The 21034-nt window shown below is 33.7% G+C and overlaps 1 protein-coding gene across 22 annotated transcripts in view; it reads right to left on the bottom strand.

The window, feature by feature from the left end:
* The window catches only part of SOX5 (SRY-box transcription factor 5), a 1001956-nt gene that overhangs the window by 54319 nt on the left and 926603 nt on the right, over nt 1-21034 (bottom strand). For all 22 annotated transcript variants that reach the window (XM_041735837.1, XM_041735832.1, XM_041735833.1 and 19 more), the window contains one exon: nt 15488-15634. In XM_041735837.1, coding sequence (XP_041591771.1) covers nt 15488-15634 — 147 coding nt within the window. The remainder of the gene's footprint in view (nt 1-15487; nt 15635-21034) is intronic.

Below are 21034 nucleotides of genomic sequence, written 5' to 3' on the forward strand. Positions count from 1 at the left end.
ATTTATAGCCTATGTCTGCAAATCTCCTTTTATTTTAATGATAACCTCAATAGAGTCATTAAGGCATTCTTTGTCTTCATGGCAGTGACCAGGAGGGAACTGCTGTCTTTAAAGAATTTTAAGGGGTGATAACTATGTATATAGAATGTCAGTTAAGGCCAGTTTTTATGATGCACGCTGGAGGCAAAATATTTTTTTTTCTGAATGTATTGAAGATGCTTAGCTTGATTATATATTCTGCCTTTTGCTGTTACAATATTAAAGTCAAGGTATAGTCAGGCCAAAGAAAATTCAATAAAGATGAAAAGGCTTAGGATTGAGCATCAGGTAAGAGTCTGATTTTAATTATAATGATCTCAAATTTGTATTAAAGCTCTCACAGCATAATGATTCTTAAGTGTCTGTATTGAGTTAAGCATGTCATGAAGCATGAAGAATTGCAAGATTGATTTATCAGATATTCATTTAAGAAATAGGCAATTAAAATAATTAATGTGTAGTGAAACTCAGCTGTAATGCCTCATGTTTAATTTTTCCCAACCCATAACATTAAAAGAATAACACATTTCACAGACTGGGTGGCATAAAGGATTTTATATAACAACTGTAATGATATCATTACGTAAGAGTTTTGATCATATCTTCTAGATAGAATTAAGGAGAAAGAATAAAAGCATTTATTTTAGATTTGACCTTATTTTAAATGTTACTTTTGGTCATGAGATTGCCAAATAAAATGAATGAACATTCTTGATTCTTGTGGTAAGGGATGAAATACACACACACGTGTGTGTGTGTATGTGTGTGTGTGTCTGTCTGTCTGTGTCTGTGTATGTGTAGAATGTAAACTAATATATGTATAGGCGGAATATTTCTCTGCCTTTTTAAAGCTAGATTGTTGGGCGTAAAAGAGAAATGGAGAATGATAAACTTAAAAATATAAAAGAAAAAAACAAAATAATCTTTCTGCCTAAAACTTCATTTGAATTGTCAATTAAACAATATAACCAAAGTAGCCAATATTAGTATAGGCCTGTGCCTTCCATTTCAGTATCCACTTAATTTTTTAGCATCTATAAGGGAGGCCATTCACTTGCAGATGTATTCATACTAAACAAACCCATGATACTAATATATAAACCAGAACGCCAATTAATTAATTTATGCCTGGTCAGAATATTATTGTTTTTAAGGTAACTTTTTTCTAATCTCAAGATACTTGAAAAAGGAAATTTAGCAATGAGAATCTGGCAGAAGAAAGTATATAGTAAGAGCTTCATTCAGACCATAGTAAGGACTAGTAAATTATGCTTGCTTCAACTAGAGATCTGATCCCTTCAATGATCAGAATGCCCATGTTTTCTATATCCACTGTTTCCCAACTAGACTGACAGGATAAACAATGACAAATTTTACTTTTAGGTTCCATAATCTTCCTGTGCACACAGCTTCTTTACATAGTACAATGACACTGTTTCATTTTTCATAGGTATGATCCTATTCTGCTCATGCTGCGTTGAGATTATCCTCCAATGATTCAAGCTACTGACCTTTGATACTTCCACCTAAGGGGCCCCAAACTCAGTCACATATCTGAACATAATATCTTGGTTTACTTCCACAGATGTTTTGCTATGTGTTTGTTTATTCTTTTAACAGAGCTAGAGCAACAGTTACAGGTCAGATATTGTATTGGGTGCTAAGCATGAATAAGAAATAGTCTCTACACTGAAGAGACTCAGAATCATACAAGGGAAGACAATTCTAATCAAGTGTTATAAGGGTGCTGAGATACAAACCAAGGAGTATGTATCCATGTAGCAAGGTCACATATGATGGTATATTCAATTCTACATAGAGCTGATAGCTGAGATAGATCTTACGAGTAGGCTCAAGGCAAGAGGAAACAGTGGAATGAAGAGGGCAAAAGAACTCCAGAGAGCTAGAGTGGCACAAACACAGGCAAACAAAACAAACCAAACCAAACCAAACCAAACCAAAACAAAAAAACGTCAAACAACATGATACAGGAGGAAGTGACTCCATATGGAGCATAAAACTGCTGGGATTGGGAGAAAGGCAGAAGTAACAAATCAGGTGAATGAGGTGAGTGGGGCTGGAACACAGAATCCCAAGGAGGTTAGACTTCATCCCTTAGAGAGTCTTCCTTACATTTTTATTCTTCTTAACTACATTCCCTATGTTCTAGACGTGCATTACAGACCTTATTTCTTTAAAATTGAGATGAAACCCAACACTCTGTTCTTTCACTCCTATATGCCTTGTATTGGCTGTTTCATTTCCTTCAAAAACCTTCTAAATGGCATATCCTTTGGAAGATGTGTCCTCATTCTCCGATTACCCCAAGGTTATGCTGGGAACTTTTCCCCTTACCTCTACATTATTCTTTGACTAGTACTCAGTCCATAGAATTTATTTGTTAGTTTGTTCATCTTCCCCACTACACTGTACTGGGTGTTAATTATTGTTCTTTTTGGTTCTACCATACTCTCTAGCATATTATAGGTGTTCAAAAAGTTTCCTGAATAAACCTTAGTAAAAAATGTTCTTAGTAAAAAAAGCGACTCTAGAAACCTCAGCTATGACTAACATAATCATTATGCAGTTTTTAAAAAAATTATATAAACCAGTGAAGAAACATATAGTTTTGTTTCAGGCAAAATGTAAGGTCTATTGCTTGGAAATGTCTTTTTCCAAATGTCCAAAGGAAGATATTCTCATTCTTCTTTTTCCAGTAGAAGATATATCATGTAAACTAAATTGTATTTTATTAACTGTGGATATTAGGTAGATCTTGTTTTTAAAAATAGGATTTCAGTGCACTTTGAAATAATATTTCAAAATCTTTCTTAAATATTTCTTTTTATCTTATTAAATTTCCAGCATTTTATATATGTCCAGAATTCTAGAAAATAATATGGTTACACCAAAGGCCCAATAGTTCACCTGACAAGAGCTAAAAAAAAGTTATTTCTGGATTAAAAAATACATAGACACATTCTCTTAGATCATGTGGTATTAATAACTTAACTGCAAAAATAGATATACAGTGAAAACTACATCACAAACAGTGATAGCTATGGTTTAAATTTGTATTATTGACATCGAGCTTTGTAACATAAACATGTAACCGAGTAAACATTTATTGAGCGCATATTATGGGCCAGCCACTTAAAATTCAATGGATGAAGGAAGTGTATCTAATATGATCAATCTTATGAAATTGATTTTTTCTCATCATATTATGAGAAAATTCTAATAATTTTATAGGAAGTCCATAAATTATAGTCCCAGATATAAAAAACCAGAATTGTAGCTCAGTGAAACTCTAGGAAAACTAATGGAAAAAAAAACAAGCAACTCCCCCTCAAATTACCCAGTGATTTTCTTAAAATTAGATCCGAATTGCCATTTTCTTAGATAAATGACAGCACTATTTGCATGAAAACTGGCACTAAAAATTCCATCAGTTGACCCAAAATTCTTGTCTTGCCCTATATTTATATAGGATTGACCTGAATATTGAGCTCCTGCTGACTTAAAATGAAACTTTGATCCTCAAAAGAGTTACATGGAAAAATATAGAAAACACAAATCTGTACCTATTTAAGGACATTCCTATTGCTGTCATGATGCTTTTATACATACTTCATAACAGAATATTTTTCTTATGTTATTTTAAGTGCTACTGGAAATAACACAAGAGAAAATTTTCTGCAGTATTTCATCCTTTCTATTTTTGGTTTCAATTTCTTGTTCTCCTATTTATGAAATATCTACACTGCCAAAAGTCATCAAAATCATACAATAAACCATAACAGCTCAAATTATATAATGAACTAAAAAATAAGATTCCTTGGTTATTGAAAGGCCCAATTTAAATGAAAGTCACATACAGAATCTCAGTAGTGATCATTGGTCTTGCAAAGGACTACACCAGAGTTTTAATGAAAAAATATTTTGTGGTTTTACAAAAATGTAGGGTTCTTAGTATTTTCTGGTATTGGCAAACAATTTGGGGGAAAATGAATTTTTTATCAATTTGAGTATACATTTTTCCCTTCATATTATCTTGGTATTGTAAAACTTGTAAAATGAAAATTGTGGTCTTTATTTTTTTTTCTAAATTTAGAGATCTTATCTTTCTCCTTTTGAAAAACAGAAGTCATAAAGAGTATGTTTTTTAACTGTTGAGTTCTGAAAACGTTACTCAACGGAATCAGCTAGTCTGTAGTTAGAAGTCAAGTGCTGAAAACTGTGGGATATTACAACTGTAAGTCATACAGCTCATAAGGAGGGGTGTGTAATTCTAAGAAGCATCTAATTATATTATCTACAAGGAGGTCCAGGACTAGAAAGGGGCACATTCTTCCCATGAGAACTTTAGGACACCTTAGGGTTTAGGTTAAGAGAAGCTGCTAGCTTTTTGTGATATTTAGACACTTGCATTTGTAGGCATGCTCCTTTCTAAGCAGCACTGTGTTAGACAAGTTCTTAGCAATACTCAATATTCTGAGCCAGAAAGAATACATTTTTTAAATTTAATATTTCTAAGATTAAATTTTCAGTGAGAAAAAATCTTACTCAATATAGAAAAAAAAATTCAAACATATTTTCAAGTAAAAAAGAGCCATAAAATTATTTCCTAGGTCCAAAAAAGAGCTATTCTCTATTTTGAATGCTATTCTGTGTCTCCTACGTTCTCAAACTTTAAGATATGCAAGGTAATGAATACAAGCTTATTAATTCCTGATCATGTTAAACAGCCCCTAAACAATAATTTACGGTCAATGTGAGTTATACCATTCACTGTGTATCTGTTGGGGACATTTCTTTTCATATTTAATACTAATCAATTCATACAATCTCTGGTCTTTGTTTAAAAAGTTGTAATTAAGAATGCCTATGTTTTTATGGCTGATTATTGCCAGTAGAGAGAAACTATATAAATGATGATGGAGAATGTCATTATCTTATAACTTTTTGGATAGATTCTGGATTAAAATAGTATCTATTTCTGAATAGATACAATTAAGGCTGCTTTCATATCATAAGTTCATGAAAAAAGGGGAAAATAGGTGTAAATAAAAAGGAATCACACTTCATAGAATATAATACAACAATATAGTATTAAGGGAACTTTGTATATAAACTATCAGTAAAATAAATAGAATTCTAAGTGAATTATTATGTACATGCTTAAATAGACCATAATTTTTACTAATTTTTCCTTTATTTATTTATTTATTTATTTGTTTGTTTGTTTTCCCCTGATTTTTTTAAAGCTAGCTAAAGGTCTGTTGCACTCAGCAGATCTGTTGAAATCACACGGATTTATAATTTTGGGGGTAAAATTTTTAAAAAGTAAAAAATATCAAAAGCAAAAATCAGATTAATTAGAAATTAGGGTCTGTTTTTCCTATGTGGTTTATTAATCTGATCAAAAGAAGATAAGTAAAATAATAGTTCCAAAACTCTTATCATCACTAGCAAATAGTAATTTTTACTTTTAAGGTGACTAAATTTGAATTAGTGCTCATGTGTTAGTGTTAATATCAAAATATCACTCCCGAAATGCAACCTTGTAATTTGCTTCATACAGGTAGTGACAGGCACTATGAAGAGTGTGTATTTTCTTGTATTGCTAATGAAAAAACCCTGATAAAGTAAGTGAATCTGAAGAAAACCCAGGAAATATTTTAGGCTAAATCTATACTGCTGGCACTTACGTGCTGCCTTTAATAGGCTATATATAATTCTCTTCCCACCCATATCCCTCACTACATACCTCACTGTATACTCTGTGCAACATGAGCGCAGAGCTCTACACTATGTGCCAGCATCTTCAGGTCCTAGGACTGTGACTGACACATCACAGGCAATTAATAGACATTTGTCAAATTAAAGGATCTTGACTTTCCAGTGGCAAGGTCCAATATATGTCATGAAGGTCAGATTCCACTGTATTTCTAGAGAACTATTGTAGAGATGCTTAACTATTAACTATTAATACTTAAACTATTAGTTGGCCCAAGGGTAAAAGAAAACAAAATTTCTTATGCCTCAAAAACATAATACCCTATGAAAGAAATACAGTGAGTGGGATATTAAAATTTGCAGATTAATAAATGGTATGGCAAATGGAAAACCTATTATTTCTCTCTAAATTGAATGCAGTTAGAATATATTATAAATTCTTTAACATGAAAAAGTCCTACATGTTCTGGTCTTTCTCATTCTCAACCTCATTTCTTATTATTTTCCCTCATGGTAACTGCATTCTAGCTACTCCAACCTATTTTCTAAGCCCTGAATTTATCAACCTCACTCACACATTAGAGTCTTTGCAATTGCTGTTCCTCCTATTCGGATTAGCTTTTCCCCAGACCTTTGCAGGCACTTCCCTTTTCGTGATTTAGGTCTCAGACAGGATTTCCTTTATATCTCTGTCTTCAGAAGATTTCCTTGCATATCTCCAGGAATTTTATCTTTTACTATGTTTTATTTTCTTCATAGCACTTACCGATATATGAAATTATCTATTTGTTTAATTGCCCAGTTTGTCTCTTCCTTTTATTCTGCACGATCTTAAAAGGACAAACTGTTTTGTTCATAGCTATAGGAGCTGTAGTTCTTTTTTTTTTTTTTTTAATTTTATTTATTTATTCATGAGAGATACACAGAGAGAGGGGCAGAGACAGAAGCAGAGGGAGAAGCAGGCTCCATGCAAGGAGCCTGACGTGGGACTCGATCCCCGGTCTCCAGGATCACGCCCTGGGCCAAAGGCAGGAGCTAAACCGCTGAGCCACCCAGGGATCCCAGGAGCTGTAGTTCTACTGCCTTGAATTGAACTTGACACACAATAGGCATGAATTAATACTTGTTGAATCAGTGAATGATAGATGTAAGCGTAGGGTGCTATAAAATGCTGAAAAGGAACAGTCTTTTGAAGAATGAGAAAAGAACAGAGCTAAGAGATAGGAAACACTTTCGTGCGATACTGTTTGGGCTCCTGATTAAACCAGGCCTGAAGTCAGAATAATTTTTCTTTTTAATATGAGTGAATACATTTCCTTTTTGCTTGATCCCGTTTGGGTTGGGTTTTCTATTACTTGCAACTGAAAGAGTACTAACAAATACAATTGTCATTCAATGAAACCACAAGCTGAAATCCTGGAAGGCTGATTACAATTCTATTTAAATAAGAATATTGTGACAATAAGAGTTATTCTGAATAAAATAATGCCACCTCATGGAGTGGTAGCAAAGTGACCTCGTGAGGCGATTATTGTGTTCTGAATTGAGTACCTTCCGAGTTTCCTTTTTTCTTAAGTTTCTACACGTCTCTAAATAAAAAAGTCTAATAAATTTTGTTAAATAAATGACACTTTTGAATACTTTGGGTTTTGAACTTGTCTTTAGTTTAGAATGGTACATCTCTTAAATTTTTTTGACTCTTCATCTACATCTAATTACTGTGTTTTCTTTCCCCTCTCCATTTTGTAATGTTTAAAAATATTGTAGAATGCTTTGTCCCCTCTAAAGAAAAATATATTGAACAAATATAATTAATGAATATGTATTTATACTATTTTCCATCAATCTAAATAGGACATTGATATTTGTTGTCATTTTAAAAACATATCTATACTTTGGTGCATCTCTGTGAGATAGACCATTAAAATTCCTCCTATTTATGAATAAGAAAGTTGTGTAAACAGATATATTTGATTAAAGAAAGAATCAAATCTGAGGCCAGAGGAGTCCTGTATGGTTTCTCTTCTCAATTCTCCAAACAGTTCCAGTACACGTATGGCCTAGAGGGATGGAAAGGGGTCAATAATCCGCTCAAATGAGGCACTAATCATTTACTTAGGATAGAAAAATAAAGGATCTGAGCTGATTTGAAGTGCATTTTAGGAAGTTGAAATCATAAATGCTTTCCTCAAAAGAAAGGTAACTACAGAAGTGTGTCTTTGCTTTCTCAGTCTCTGACATAGTAATGACTTATCCTTTCTAGCCATGATGTTCACTGAGGTTGAACCAGATCCTCCTCTTACACAGAGGCATCCTTTCATATTGTTGTTTTTCCTTCCTATATATATTATCTAGGTTTTAAATGCCTGGTTTTAAAATTTAAATGCCTTAATCACAGTTTTTTGGATGGTGAGTCTTCTTTGGCTTGGATCTATTTCAGTGGGCAAATTTCATTTAGAAACTGTGATTCTGTGGATCTTCCTGTGTCTGCACAAGCTCAACATCCCCTCACTTTCCCAATGGTTTGCATTATTAAAAAGCTTTGACATGGTTCCTCAGAGCTGGCTGCTGTGTTCAAGACAGGTTCCTGTCAAAACAAACTCAGTATACTGGGGAACAGAGGCCAGGTCAGTTGAATTCAAAGAAAGTTGCCTAAATCCCTCTGTATATTTTGCCTTAAAAAAACACATGATTATGATTAGTCTATCTCTTTTTAAAATAATTTTTACTGTCTTTATGTTACAAATGTGACCAACCCCTCTTTCTCTGAGTCATAAAAATATATCACCAAATGACCTACTTGGACATTTAATATCACTGTGCTCAGAAAAGCCTCTGTTTAAGTACCTAGCTGTTTGAGATTTCTGTCAACTGAATACAGATGAATAGGGAAGGAGGAGGCTCATCACAGGGGTTCTGCTGATAACACTTCATTTAACATATTTCAGTTTAGCAACATGGAACTGCAAAAAGAAAACTATTTTACTTAAAATGACAGGACCACTATGTTATATTCACTGTACGTAAGTCCCACCCAGGAAGTGATGATAATGATAATGGGTACATTTCCAGTTTAACTTTATGGAGTGATTCTTCTCAAATGAATTCACTTCTTGAGTGTGACACATCCATATCACATCTCAAAGGCTCACAAAATTATTATTTCACAGATATTGACATACCGGAGAGAGAGGGGTGTTCAACAGTTATTCAACAAAGCAGCTCTACAGAGCAAGGTATCAGGGAGCTTCTAGCATTTAATTGACATGCCAGACAGTGTTTAAAGCATAAGAATAAGGGATCCCTGGGTGGCTCAGTGGTTTAGCGCCGCCTTCAGCCTAGGGCCTGATTTTGGAGTCCCGGGATCGAGTTCCGCATCACGCTCCCTGCATGGAGCCTGCTCCTCCTCTGCCTGCGTCTCTGCCTCTCTCTCTCTCTCTCTTTCTCTCTGTCTCTCATGAATAAATAAATAAAATATTTTTAAAAAAGCATAAGAATAGAAAATGGGCAATTTGAATGTGGTTATAATAGCTAGGGCTAACATCCCCTTCTGTTCTGAAGTTTTAGGAAAAAAATGAAATCTGGAAAAAGTACCAAGTCCAACAGTTTCACAATGGATCAGTGATTTTATTTCATTTTACGTTTGTAGATGAAAGGTAGTTGCTCTTTTATTAATTATATTTAAGCACTCTGGATTACTTAGAGATACCACACTGAGGCCAATTCCAGCCTGGTGTAGTCAATAATGATTATTTGCGATCTTGATCTGAAAAGGTCTAAGAATAAGTAAAATACTAGTATTCTAGGAACTCGAGCATGTTGAAAATTACATCTCTAGCAACTACTACTACTCAAAATTTTTCATGGCCAGATAAAAATACTAACTGAAGTTACAATTATATTGAACAGTGCTCTTCAAACTTTTCATCATGGAAGTATTCCTGTGAAGGCCTTAGCACTTTCTGAGCCATTTAAAACTTATGAAATAGCTTTGATTTCTTGTGCTTTATCTTTAAAGAATTTTTTGTCATATAGTTCGTGTTGGTGATGGTTCAATTGTGGTTACACTACATGTATACTTGTACTCAGCCTTTCCCCCTCAGTTGGCATTACAGAACACTATCTCAAAGTTAGCAAAAAGCTTTATTTCCCAAATCTCCTGTTAGAACTAATTTTCAATTAAGATGAATCATGATTACCCTCTGATTTCTCATACTCCCAACATAATGCTAAATAATCTTGTATGGGACACAGATTGTGACTCATAGTATTAAGCTACAAAATTCTACCCTGCAGATAAGTGTGTACTGATGTAATGCTTATTCGATAGCATGAAACTATGTGATTGGTAGTGTTACAGCAGAAAATAGGTGCCCTAATAAGAGTCATTGACAAGTCAGACACTATTAACACAAGCAGCTAGTCACCAAATCAGAAAAGATCTTCATTACTACACAAGTGAAACAAGATCAGATAACAATATAGTTCCTCTTCTTGCTTCTGAACTTGAAGCAATATTTAAGAGGATGTTGCATCTGAAAGAATCTGATTGTTGTGTCTGATCAGCTGGCTAGGGCTGTTTCTGGCTTGTTGGAAAATATTTCTTTCCCTTGTCATAACTCCCAGGTGCTACTGCTGAGCAAACGGGAACATCACTTGCTATAAGTATTTGAAAAGAACAAAAAAGAATTGATCTGGACAATCTATGTGCTCCTGTCACTGATAGAGATAAAATTGTGACTGAGGAGTAGGACGAGGGTCATAGTAAAGGTAAAAAAAAAAGCACCTAAGAATTCTCTCGTCATCAGATTTTCAAACTAACTACTCTTGGCTTTGTAGGCAATATACAAGTTTTCATCAAATACCAAGAGACATTTAATAGTATTTACAAGATACTCTTATAATTTTCCCAAGAGGAGGCTACTTTCACAATGGCAAATCACTTAAAATGTAAAGTTCAGATAGTCAGCACATCTGTGACATATATGAGAAAATCTTGGTAACATAACATGGGATTATAAATCTATTCATTACCAATAGTTGTGTGAGTGGTGTTTGAAATTAAGTAAAAATATTCTTCCTCCTAATATTACTATTTTAGGGCTGACATTGATTATACTATTTTTAAAAGAAATAATGTATTCTCACAAAACAAGTTTATCAAGTTTCACTGCTATCACAAAGGAAAGGCTATATAGGTTTTTAAAAGACTGCAACAAATAATTCAGAAAGTCATTTAAATAAGGAAATAGGATGGTGCAAAATTGAAAGTCACTAATACATTAATCCATCTTGTGGCAAAATGCTAAACTATAAACAAATAAATTTAAGCATTTGTTGAGTAATTTAGACAGAATCAGAGGAGCAATTCTGTATATGAGACTCAAAGACCAATATGGCGCAACAGTACTTTAACTGAATAATTTTCCTTAATATGAGAGGCAGAAGTATTTCTTATATTTCCTTTAAATAAGATCTCTTATACGCAAAAGTTCAGGATTTCATACTTGCAAAGTTATTTACTAATATTTAGCAAGAAACTAGCTGTGAGGACACACATGAGCTAAGAGAATATCTGTGAAGGGTGAAATATTTTTCTTTATGTTGGTTACTGAAAAGAATGGTCCTGGAGTAGAATCTGGAGGGGAAAAAAACCCAATTTTTAAAGACACATGTGTACATTTATTAAAAAGGGCTTTATGTAACACCTGAAAAATTTAAAAAATCTGCCAGTGACCTTAATTTATTAATTGTTGGCAAAATAGATTTTTGGTTTTTGCCTAACAAAATCAAGGCATTAAAAAAAGATTAACCAATGACAATATGTCAGGCATTAACAAAAACATTTCACAAGCAGTAAGTTCAAGGACATAAAACTCAACAAGGCATGCTACCCATATTCTCCAATGCAGATTTTGAAGAGACCAGATTTCTTTTTGTGTTTTCATATTTATAGAACACAATTTCTGTTCGCAGTTTTTAGAGATTCATTGTGAACCCTCTAAAGGTTTCTTTATCATTTAATATTATAAATAATTACGTTCCTAGGCGGCAGTTCAAAGCTCAGTACAGCACTCATACAACACCACCGGCAGGTCAGGTGACCTTTCTCCAATTCTCCTCTCTCTGGTGCTGAGGACAGACAAAGTGATATGTCTGTCATACGCCATTACCATTAGAACAGAATCTTGTTCTTTTATTACAACTGAACTCCGCCAGATTTCTCAGCAGGAATGCTAAGTGAAATCAATGTCTTGGATTTCCAGGCTGAGCTTGGAGGTCACAGCCACTCTATCATTTCTCAGCATTATCCTTTCTCGTACGCGCACACACTCCCCAAGCCTCCAACTGGCACACAGCAGATTGAAAACAGCATGCATCAGAGGACTCATGCTGTACAATTTTACAGTCTTTTGGAGCCCCCTCCTTTTGATTCCCCCCTTCCATTTTTTGCAAATTGCAAATAAGTTTTGTTTGTGTCCTTCTCTAGAGTTGTGAGGCAAAGGCAAAGGCACACCTGGGAAGAAGGGCAGGCAATAAAACCCAGAGAATACGGTTGATTTTTGACAGCTGCCAATAAGATCATTTTCCTTACATCATCATTTAGATGTGGCTGACAATTCCATTGTTCCAAACAATAAATATATCTTAAACGTAAACTGTCAGTTTGGTTTATGCCAGGTAGGTATGCCATCACACAAAGCCCATCAATAAAATAATTCTGTTTCATAGTAAAACAGACAAGAGAATTCACCAATAAAACACACAGAAAATAGCCTAGGACACTAAGAATTAATTGTTTAAAAATATAAATATGGTAATAAATGATAGCTATTTCATATAAGTAAAATAGCTTTGTGAAGTAAAAATGTTTATAATGCCATATATAAATGTCAGTTTCAGGTTATAAGAAACTAAATTCATGTTTTGAAATGGGTCCTCCTTATTTACTGTTGGTTGTATCTTTTTGTCCATGTTCTTCATTAAAATGACAGTAATATTTATTGGTCTATTTTTGATGTACTAAATTTTACTGCTGAGCCAAAACAAAATCACATTTAAAACATCTTTTCTGACAATGAGTGGTTGTAGACAGTATGCTAGTAGACTCTGAGCAAAGAAGGGATGTATTTTTATCAAATCATGTTATTATCTAAAAAGAGACACTTTATTGTTGGTTAGACTTTTTATGCATTTTTACTGAATTGCAAATGGGAAGAAACACAACATCTATAGTTTTCTTAAACTTTATATGACAGAAAATTCGTAAGGGCTAATTTCCAAAAAGTTACTGAATTTTAAAGATAGACTATAAAAACTTATAAACTTACATATAATGGACATAGAAACATAATTCACTTTTACACTAGTACCAAAAAGTGGAGGTATATGAAACTATAGAAAATGGAAGATTATCACTGAGGTAACATGTCTGCTTTGCACCTATTCTATAAGATTCTAGGCATGTCTGGAGCCACAGAACCTATAAAGCAGTGTGCCAGTCTTGGACAGGCCAACCTTCACTCACTTGTGCATTTGCCATATTTACCTAGGAAAAGTATCACTGTAGCAACTGCTCAGTAAACATCTGAATGGATGAATGAATGAATGAATGAATGAATAGACCCATAAATGCGTGAGGCTGATTGAAGCAAAAACTTCATGATTATTTGAGTTAGAAATTTGGAGGGAAGATGCTAATGATAAAAAGTTACTTGAGTGGTATGGAAAAAAAAAAACCTCTATTAGTCATTTACAAATGAAGTATATACTCTAAAATCATAAAATGAAATGTCCTAATGCAAAGATCACTATGAAACATGATGTGAAATCACATTAATAAATCAAGGGAAAAAAATCCAGAGAAGAATTCCTCACAGAATTATCTGTGTGTGACAGTGACTATGCTGCTATAGCTATTTACTTTACTCAAAATTAGCCCCTACATGCAATACATTAAAACTGCTGGTCTGTGAAGACCCCAAAATATCACTGCTTTAAAATTAAATTTTATTAAACAAATGTTATAATTATAGCCAAGTTTTAAAAGCTGCGTTCTACTGTGATAATAATGAAAAGTAGACCGGATCTTCACTGTACGTTAAGCACAGAACATGCAAGGTCCATTACACAACTGAAATTAATCTTAAAAGGTGTGTTTGTACACACCTTCCTAATGTCCCAGCAGTGGGTACAATAATTTGAACTATATATTTGCACATACTCTTTCTGAAGCATGGTATAAGTTTTTTGTCCAGGTTAAGTTGTACTTTCAAATGTATTTACCTCTTAATAATATGGAAAAGGCCCCAAGAGTTTTGGGGAGGTAGAAGCTGCAGTGCACTTTCCCAATTCACCCTCTGAATTAATATACTAATGGTGAAAGGCATCTACAGGGTACTAGAATAGGATTAAAAAGAAATTCTTGGGAGTTTTTTTTCTCTTTTTTTAAAATTTTTTTCTCTCTCTAACTCTTTCAACTGTTGAGACTATACTCTTAACCTTGTTACTCTTAAGATATTCCCAATATGGCATTTGAGAAAGGGAGAATAGAAACAATTTTCTAGGTTATTCAGTAAAAGATGAAACATTATTTTGAGGGTAAATTAACTATATCAGTTTCTACTTAATATTTTCTAATAGAAATAAATATGTGTTGGCATTTCCCTGAGTAATTGCAGGGGAAAATACTTTATGGTTACCCTCCTGTCTTCTTTCACAGAGAGTTTAATATATTCATATATCATTATCTAAGATCTTAAGATCTTACACAAAACATTTGAAATTAAAATTTTACTTCTTCGCTCTTCCAATACGAAGAATAAATCATTTCAATCCTCTCCCTGCCAATTCTTTTCCATGTTCTCTCAAGAAATGTTTCCTTAGGGTGCCTGGGTAGCTAGTTGGTTAAGCGGCTGACTCAATTTCATCTCAGGTCTTGTGATCTAGCCCAGTGTAGGGCTCCATATTCAGCAGGGACTCTGCCTGAGGATTCTCTCTCTCTCTGCTCCTTCCCCCCACTAGTCCTCTCTTTCTCCCTCTAAGGTATAAATAGATAAATCTTTAAAGCTCAGAGAGATGGTCTTTAAAAAAAAAAATTCTCTTTGCTCCCAAAAGTAATTCTATTTCTAAATAATCTTACTTCTAACACTATAATTATCTTTATCTATCATGAGAATCTCATTGGATGAATGATATATCTGAAATTATATCCATATTGCTCAGCATTATAAAATTTATTGATATTTAAATAAATATTTTTTGGATGCCCTGTCTGTACTCAGATTATAAGGTATATTTCAGTTGCCCCTTTTTTTGGGAAACCATTCCCAGAGTCTCTCATTAAAGGTAACTAACATCTTTGTCCTAATAACTTCCAATGAATTTTATCTGTAACTCTCTGAGACTTTGTATCATAGAACATGGGTATCTATTTTATAACACTTTAAGCTACCTGAGCACAGCATATATCTATCTTATAAATCTTTGTATCACTCACATTTCCTACTATAGCTATCCATGCATGCTTGTTGAATAAATGAATGACTAAATGTACGTGTGTTACTGATCCTTATTAATCTTACTAGACTCTTATCTCCTTGAAGACCCAGAGGTCAACCCTATGGCTGGCACATAATAGATATTCAATAAATGTCACTGACTGAAAAGTAAAACTCTAAATGGCAAGACAGCTTCTTCAAAAGGGTACCTTGCTTTTGGGTGGTGGGCTGTTTGTGCTCTTGTCTGTGTGAATGCTGGTAGGAGATACAGCAGCACCGAGGTTGCCTTGGGGTATGCCTGGGAGCTTCCCTCCTGGAGATACCTGCATTGCAGCTAGCTGGGCAGCATATAACTGCTACAAGAAAAAAAGGGAGAGAGAAAGAAAGAGAGATAAAAGACTGTCAGTAATAAAATAAATGCACCTCTCAGAAAGTACCTATATTCAGAGGTCGTAGTTCTTCTGAATCTTCTTGTTTACTGCCCTGGAACGTTTAAAAAAAGAAGTTGTCACCTTAACTTTCATGACTTACTTCTCTGGGGAGAAATGACAGATACCAAATAGAAGGGATTCTAGCTTCAGGATGTCCAGGGACTCAAAACAAATAACAGTCATTCATATTTAGTCTTTCCCAATGTCTAGAGAAAATAAGTCTATCATATTATATGGTCAAGACTTCTTTTTGCTCTATTTTAAAATGTTCACAGTGCATTACAAAAGAACACAGCCTCATATGCAAAGTAATTTTCTTACTATCCGTATCAGTTTAAGTCTGGTATACCTCCTTTTTTTTTTTTTTTTGACTTGTTGCAATAGACACCTGTAACAATTTTTTTTCCTAATCATACAAATACACAAAAAGCCATTGAGAGGGCATGAAAGGAGAGTATCTGAAGAACATTATCTGGTGAGTCTACCTACATTGAAAAAATTAACTGGATGCTTGCCAGAAGTCCACTTTACGTCATGGTATATAAACACAGACAAACCCGAAATCATCTTGAGGATTAGGGTTTTACGAATACTGTCTGAAACATGCACTCTTCCACTAAGCCACCACACAGTAATTTTTATTAAATAACCAGTAAAAAATTCTTCAACAAATATATTTAATAATAAAAGAGAATGTCACTTTGATAATAATTGCCATATGATATGGTATCTTAAAACAAGGAGGTTACTTTAGATTCCAATAGTCACCTTAAATGTTTAGATCAATTCTCTTTTCTTCACCAGTCAGTAGTTTGTGAAAATTTTAGGGTTTGGATAGAAAAGAAATTATTAGCATGTATGCATGCATCTGCACACACACACATGCACATGTATGTGTGTATGCAAGCTAGAATTTCTGTAATAAAATGACTGATACTAAAGAAAAAAAACCCTCAGAGAAAAGTACTGTGACATAGCTTATCTTGATTTTTCTCTGAAAGAAATTTCAAATGGTACAACTGCTCAGATAAGCCAGAGACCCTGATAAGTGGGGTCTCTCTAGAAATGAAATATTGAAAACTGAAGACAGGCATATATTTACATGAAAATACACACACATTGTTCATAGTTTCCAGATATTGTGGTTTAAATGAAACAGATCATTAAAATTATTGATAAAAATTGGTTTTTTTATGACAACTAACACAAGATATATTCCAGACAAAGAAAACCGGAAGAGTATTTTTGTACTATCAGTAATGAGTGTTCCTTCTCCCCAAGTTTGTATTTTTTATTTCAGTCTTTGAACAGAAAAATAAGATTTAATTCATATGCCTTAGATTTCATAAAAAAGAGTAAAAGGACATGACGTCAAATACAATGACTGACAGTTTATCATTTTTTCAAGTATCAGAATTAATCCATTTCCCACACTTGTGTTAAAAACCTTTGCATTGTTTTCTACAATTCAAAAAAAGTAGTATTTTCTGTCTTCATCCTAAGCTGTTTATGAAATTACTAAGAAAATAACCAATATTCCAAGATACCACTCTGTAAATTAAAATTTTATCCAGTAAAATACATGTACTGAATAACATTTACTGAACTAAAAATATTTTTAAAAATAGTCTGAAGCAATATCACATATTATAAATTTCATATTGTATTATATATTATCTCCTTGTCTTTAAAAATTATTCTAGTGGGTATTATACCTAGAAGCTAATAATCCATATTACTGGTTTAGTATACATATAATATAAGATTGTTTAATAATTACTGAAGATTGACCTGAGGTACTTTAATATCTGTAGGTAAAAAGAAAAATGTGAACAAAATAATTATTCAAAATTTTGATTATTAAAGAATTATTAATTCTTTCATAATTTGAAAAAATATTGCCGCTATGTGTTAATTAGATAATTAAATAGACCAGTCACTTACAAAAAGTGATTCAATGCTTAAATATAAATCTCTACAGACAGACTCACAACTTCCAAAGTAGTACTTTGGAATAGTACTACTTTGGAATAGTAGAACTACTATTGAAATACAAGTATAAGCATACTCTGAAATACTTTATTGAATTTAAAGGTTGCAGATGACATATATTTGGAATAAAAAATAACATGCACATCCTTCCTCATTCAAATAAATGCATTATTTTTATCTTTTTAATTATGAAATTAAGGTTTATCCTCATTAAACTGTCCTGAGAGATGCTTTTGAGTAAAAAAAAAAAAAAAAACTAAATTTGAAAATAGATGGACCCATTTAAACATTTTTACGAGAACAGTATGGTATCATCCATTTTACTGGTACTTTTATAGACTATAGAAATTTAAAGTAATTTATGATGAAAATGTCACAAGCATATTAAATCAACAAGAGTATGGTTAACATTAGGTAGCTCTTCATTCCTCTCAATCTTCCATATCCTCTTCCTCATATTTGGTTTTCTCCTGCTTCACCAAGGCTTGAAAGTAGGAAATATCTATTTCTAATACATTTTATTTTGTGTAAAATATATGTGATCCTTAAATTTACATTATGTTACAGGAAGCATTAAAAAAGCCTCAATCTTAGAAAATCTAACACAGTTCAAGTCTGCACAGGTAAAATAAACCAGAAATTTTAATACTTCTGGGTCCTAATTTGACCTAATACACAAGTTAAAAAGAAATTTAAGTAGTTTTAAAGAAGCAACTTACCAAAAAGAAAAAAAATGCCGCTGTGACTTATTTAAATTTAATCTTTCAAAAAATTAAGTTCATTTATCCATATATGTGTGTGATGACTAATTTTAAAAGAAGGGAATCAAGAGATAACTAATATTTTATTTCATTTATTACATGCTCTTAAAGCAAATCAAGAGTAACAATAGCTCTTTGTATTGAGTGAGAGCAACAATCACAGAACCACTGGTTGATCTTGTTGAGAGGGAAGGGTCAGTGGAATGTACTGGCATTGGAAGGCCACCTGAAGTAAAAAACATCCTGTGAACCATAGAACCCATTTCCATATTATAGATACACCTATAATTTGTGTGTATCTGTAGCTTAAGTATACAAAGTTTTTAGGCAAAAATCGGGTTAACATTTTTCTTTAAAAGACTGTAGATAAATCGAGAGTTAAATATAAAATGCATCATGATAAGTGTACTTTCATGAAAAAATTAAGTTGTTCTAAACATCAAAAACAAATTGGGAGATACAAAACATAAAAAGCTAAGGCTTAAAGAGAGCACTCACTTCATGAGGTTAGCCAGACTAACAGAATAATGATTTTTCCCCTTGCAGAATAATTTTACACTTATCTCGAAACTCGGTGTTAGGGATTTAATTTCTAAAACTCCCAAGTTCTACAGATCATTAGGTTTTCCACTCTTTAAAATACTGTATTCCTAATGTCTTTTCCTTCATTCCTACACCTACTTCAGACAAAGATTTTTTTTTTAAGAAAACAATCACATAAAATTAAGATGGAAACTATCCATTGGTTACTTTGTGTCTTTTTGGTTCTCATGTGTCCATAGTGTCTGTGTGTGTGTGTAACTCACTTTCTTTTCAAATTGTTCCATAAATCTATTTTTTAAAGATTTATTTATTTTTTATTTATTTATTATTTATTTATTTATTTATTTATTCATGATAGACATAGACATAGAGAGAGAGAGAGAGAGAGAGAGAGAGAGAGAGGCAGGGAGGAGGGAGAAGCAGGCTCCATGCCAGGAGCCCAATGCGGGACTCGATCCCGGGACTCCAGGATCACATCCTGGGCCAAAGGCAGGTGCTAAACCGCTGAGCCACCCAGGGATCCCCTGAAGTTCTGTCAAGGACCTGTGGTTTTCTACTTCTAGTGTACTTCTACTAGGCCAGTTATAAGTAAGGCAAAATTCCACACTAATACCAGTTCTGAACTAGTGACCTTGGGCAATGAAACTGAGGCAGGGTTCTTTAATCTGCAAATTCAGGATAAATAAAACTGACCTTATAGGGTTGCTGTGAGAAATAAATCACATAATATATAAAAAATACTCAGAGAAACACATGGCAAAGAATGCTTTATCAATAAGTAATAGTTGTAGGTAGCAATTAATTATACCAAGTAAGAAACTGACTAGGTAATATAAATGTGCTGACTTCCTGCTATATACTCTGGACTGTGCTAGGCACAGTGGAGGGTACAAACAATGGATAAATATAGTTTCTTCCCTAAGTCAAGATTGATAAACATAAAACAATGAGAATATAAATGTCTTATAACTGTATGCCACTTTTAAAGGTGTGAAGGGAAAGGAAATGAGTCAGGGCGAACTGATTTTTCATAGAAGAGATGTAGTTAAGCTGGAAGTAGAAAAGGAGGTGGCATTCTAAGGAAGAACAATTTAAAGGCACAGGGGCAGGAATGAGGTAGCTGTTGCAAAAGGAATGCAGAAGAAGGTGTGGAACAGTGACAGGAGAAAGGACAGTGACCTAATGAGTGCATATCCCAGGAAGAGTAAAGCAGCACTGGGTTTGTAGACTAGTGCACCTTACAGAAGATCCTCACATAAAGACAGAGTTTAAATTTAATATGTAGGTAGGCAAGTCACTGAATTTTTTAAAGCAATATATGTGATCGTTTTTACTAGAATAAAGATATGCAAGGTATCTGTTATGAGGTTATCAACATTTAGTAGCAATAATTTTAATGGTAACTTGAGTTGAAGTACCAATTGTGGAAATGAAGATGGAAAAAATGATACCAAGTTTATAACACAGTGGGCACATAAATGACTACAAATTAACTGGGGAAAAGAAAAATGAAATAGAAGAACAGGATGAATAGTATAATTTATATGGTCTTTATTTCATTGATATAATATGTAAGTACTCACCTATCATATATTCTTATTTGTGTATATAGTCGTTATACTATCTTGTATAACAGCTAAACCACATGTATTTTTTTTCCAAAAAAAATAAGTCACACACAGAGACTTCCCTATAATTCATAATGAGAGGGACGCCTGGGTGGCTCAGTGGTTGAGCATCTGCCTTCAGCTCAGGGACTGATCCTGGAGTCCCAGGATCGAGTCCCACATTGGGCTCCCTGTATGGAGGCTGCTTCTCGCTCTGCCTGTGTCTCTGTCTCTGTGTCTCTCTCTCTCTCTGTGTCTCTCATGGATAAATAAATAGACACAGGCAGAGGGAGGAGCAGCCTCCATGCAGGGAGCCCAACATGGGACTTGATCCAGAACCCCAGGATCACGCTCTGAGCCCAAGGCAGACGCTCAACCACTGAGCCACCCAGGCGTCCCAAATAAATAAAATATTTTTAAAA

This window comes from Vulpes lagopus, chromosome 21 (genome assembly GCF_018345385.1).
Source record: "Vulpes lagopus strain Blue_001 chromosome 21, ASM1834538v1, whole genome shotgun sequence".
In the NCBI taxonomy this organism is placed as follows: domain Eukaryota; kingdom Metazoa; phylum Chordata; class Mammalia; order Carnivora; family Canidae; genus Vulpes; species Vulpes lagopus.